This window comes from Hibiscus syriacus, unplaced genomic scaffold (assembly GCF_006381635.1).
Source record: "Hibiscus syriacus cultivar Baekdansim isolate YM2019G1 unplaced genomic scaffold, ASM638163v2 tig00112673_pilon, whole genome shotgun sequence".
NCBI lineage: Eukaryota > Viridiplantae > Streptophyta > Magnoliopsida > Malvales > Malvaceae > Hibiscus > Hibiscus syriacus.
The window spans coordinates 151,225-154,978 of NW_024063379.1; the positions used below are offsets into that span (position 1 = coordinate 151,225).

The 3,754-nt window shown below is 37.8% G+C and overlaps 1 protein-coding gene across 1 annotated transcript; it reads right to left on the reverse strand.

The window, feature by feature from the left end:
- Positions 1-1,871: 1,871 nt before the first annotated feature.
- LOC120182493 lies at positions 1,872-2,420 on the reverse strand. Its single transcript, XM_039187464.1, has 2 exons — positions 2,144-2,420; positions 1,872-2,077 (listed from the first exon to the last, which is right to left on the reverse strand). Exons 1-2 carry the CDS (start codon positions 2,418-2,420, stop codon positions 1,872-1,874), a joined length of 483 nt encoding a protein of 160 aa, XP_039043395.1.
- Positions 2,421-3,754: the final 1,334 nt, after the last annotated feature.

Below are 3,754 nucleotides of genomic sequence, written 5' to 3' on the forward strand. Positions count from 1 at the left end.
ATTTTTCAAAACTTTTCGTACAATAATGCACGATGATCTCATATTTCCCGAGCTAATCTACATGTATTCATTTTTTAATTAGGATGCTTGCAATGTGGAAAAAGACCTTTCTTATTTAAAATTAAAGATTTGTTTTTGGTAAATACATGGCAAACTTTTAACTAGAATAATCAAAATAAAACATAGTATGCGTCATCAGATATCAATAGTACGAATGCTTTTGAACAGGCACGCCGTAGGAAGACCCGAGTGTAGCTTCTGTCGAGGGGATCTTGAGGATTGTGGTAATGCGTAAGGGTGTGAAGTTCCCCTGTACTACCAAATTCCCTACTGTTGGATATCGTAAGCCAGTGTTTGAATCTCGTTTACTTTCTTGTTACCCAAACTTTGCGATTTCCAACCCTTTCTTTGATTACCATTTCAAATATTCAAAACTAATTCAGAATTTCTGCCATGCACGAATTCTGAATTTACACAATTCTCAAGCCGCCCTTTATGTGTTTTCAACCTGATACCTTTTATGGTTTGAAAACACCCGTTACAATCATCTTAAACCCTCTTTTTATTTTATTTTTCTTTTTCTTTTTTTTCTCTTTTTTTCTTTCCTTTTTTCTTTTCTTTTTCATTTTTATAGTCTTTTTCATTTTTTTAGGAAAATTCTTCTTGACTGCATCATCATTCACAGGGTTAGGTCACTCTGGTCCATCCATCTCGGTGAGGATCAAAGCTCCTCCAGAAAATGCCTTCTTTTCCACATAAGGTCATTCCCAATTTGGCATCCATTTACCTCGAAAGTCTTTCTGAATTGACAAAATCTTTCTTAGCACCAAATATCATTCTTAAAACTCTCGTGGGTGAACTTTTTTATTATGTGCCCTTATCATACGTTTCTGGTACATTTGCCCATTGCATATAACTTTTAATCATTTTTCCTCATTCAGATTCAACTAATCATACCTAGCTTGCACCTATTCTGCTTCATCTAGCTTAACCTCTTACAACACTCGTAGTGATGGAATCTCAACCTCGATGGGTAGCACAACCTCCATCCCATAAACTAAAGAAAATGGAGTTGCCTCAGTGGACTTTCTCACTGAAGTTCGATAGGCAAACAGAGCGAATGGTAGCTTCTCATGTCAGTCTCTATAAGTCTCAGTCATTTTCTTTATGAGCCTCTTGATGTTCTTATTGGCTGCCTCTACCGCTCCATTCATCTTTGGGCGATAAGTGGTGGAATTATGATGTTTAATCTGGAATTGTTTACATACTGACTTCATCGTCTTGTTGTTTAAATTCAAGGCATTGTCAGTGATGATCCTTTCTGGTAACCCATACCGATAAATAATTTCTCTCTTCAAGAACTTGCAATCTGTTGACTGAGTAACATTTGCATAGGAGGCTACTTCTACCCGCTTAGTGAAGTAGTCTATTGCCACGAATATGAAACAATGGCCATTAGAAGCTTTGGGTGAAACTTGCCCAATGACATCTATGACCCACATAGAGAATGGCAATGGAGTAGTCATTACATGCAATGGATGAGGAGGGGTGTGGAGCTTATCTCCATAAATATGTTATTTATGACATTTTCTGGCGTAATTGATACAATCGATTTCTAGGGTTGACCAATAATACCCAAATCTCATTATTTGTTTAGCCATTTCATGTCCATTAGCATGGGTATCGTATACTCCTTCATGCACTTCTTCAATGATCATTTTAGCTTCTTTGGCATCCATACGTCACAAAAAGACCTGATCATGACTTTTCTTATACAGGATCTCGCCATCAAGCACATATCCTGCGCCCATTCTTCAAATAGTTATTTTGTCATTTTCAGTGGCATGCTCGGGGTAACTTTGATATCTGATTTATTGCAAGATGTCGTAATACCAGGGATTTAAATCCTCTTCCTCTTCTATGCTATAGCAATGGGCTGGATACCCATAAGCTTGCATTGTAATAGGAATCATGCTTGAATGTTCATTGACTTTGAAGGCTGCTACCAAAGTGGCCAGGGCATCCGCCATTTGATTATCTTCTCTAGGGAGGTAATGGAATGTCACATTCTCAAATTCTTTAATGAATTCCAGGATCAATTTACGGTATTCCACCAACTTCACATCCTTTGTTTCCTATTCACCTCTGAGTTGATAAATTACCAGGGCTGAATCCCTGTATACTTTGAGTTTTTCCACTTTACACTCAATGGCATCTCTAAGACCCAAGATGCATGCTTCATACTCGGCCATGTTATTCGTACAATCAAATTTCAATCGGTTGGTAAAAGGATAGTTCTTTCCACTATGTGAGACCAAAATTACCCCAATTCCGTGCCCCAAGGCGTTCAAGGCACCATCGAAATTCATCTTCCACTGTTCATTAGTAGAGGCAACTTCCTCTTCAGTTGAAATAGCCATTAAATCTTCGTTCGAAAAATCAAAGTTCAGTGGTTCATACTCTTCAGAAGCCCTACTTGCAATGAAATCAGACACAACACTTCCTTTAACTGCTTTTTGGCTTATATATTGGATGTCAAATTTAGACAATAAGATTTGCCAACTAGACAATCTTCCAGATAAAGCAGGTACACCCATTAGATATTTCAGAGGATCAAGTTTAGATATCTTCCAAGTAGTATGATACAACATATACTGCCTGAGCCTTCGGGTAGTCCAAACTAAAGCACAACACAAATTTTCTATTAGTGAGTACCTCGTCTTGCAATCAGTGATCTTTTTGCTGAGGTAGTAGATTGCTCTTTATCTTTTCTCAGTTTGGTCATGCTGCCCTAATACGCACCCCATTGAATTCTCAAAGATTGACAAGTAGAGGATTAATACTTTGCCTGATATTGGTGGTATTAAGACTGGAGCATTCGACAAATATTCTTTTATTGCTTCAAAAGCTCCTTGGCAATCATCGTTCCACACCCCTGGGTTATTTTTATGGAGAAGGCGAAAAATGGGATCGCACTTCTCAGTTAATTACGAAATAAGACAAGCAATATAGTTTAATCTTCCTAGGAATCCTCGAATTTCTTTTTGTGTTTATGGGGGTGGTAAATCCTGAATAGCTTTGACCTTGCCAGGATCTACTTCAATCCCTTTTTTGCTTACTACAAACCCCAAGAGTTTTCCCGATGTTACCCCAAAGGTACACTTGCTTGGATTGAGTTTTAATTGGAATTTCCTTAATCTTTGGAAGAGTTTCCTCAGATTCTCGATGTGTTCTTCCTCCATTTTATCTTTAACAATCATATCATCGACATAGACCTCTATTTCCTTATACATCATGTCATGGAATAGTGTTATCATAGCCCTTTGATAAGTTGCTCCTGCATTCTTTATCCCAAACGACATCACCTTGTAACAGAACGTGCCCCACATAGTGACAAATGTAGTTTTTTCCATTTCATCTGGATGCATCTTTATTTGATTGTAACCTGAAAACCCATCCATAAACGAAAATAGAAAGTTTACAGTCGTATTGTCCTCCAGGGTGTCTATATGTGACAAAGGGAAATTATCTTTCGGACTGGCCCGATTAAGATCTCTGTAGTCGATGCACATGCAGACTTTCTCATCTTTATTTGGTACTGGAACGGCGTTTTCTACCCATTGTGAAAACTTGGCTACTTTTAGGAACCCATCATCAAATTGTTTCTTTACTTCTTCTTTAATTTTAAGTAGCATTTTGGGTCGCATCCTTCTGAGCTTTTGTTGTACCGGTTTACATTCAGGCTTTATTGGCA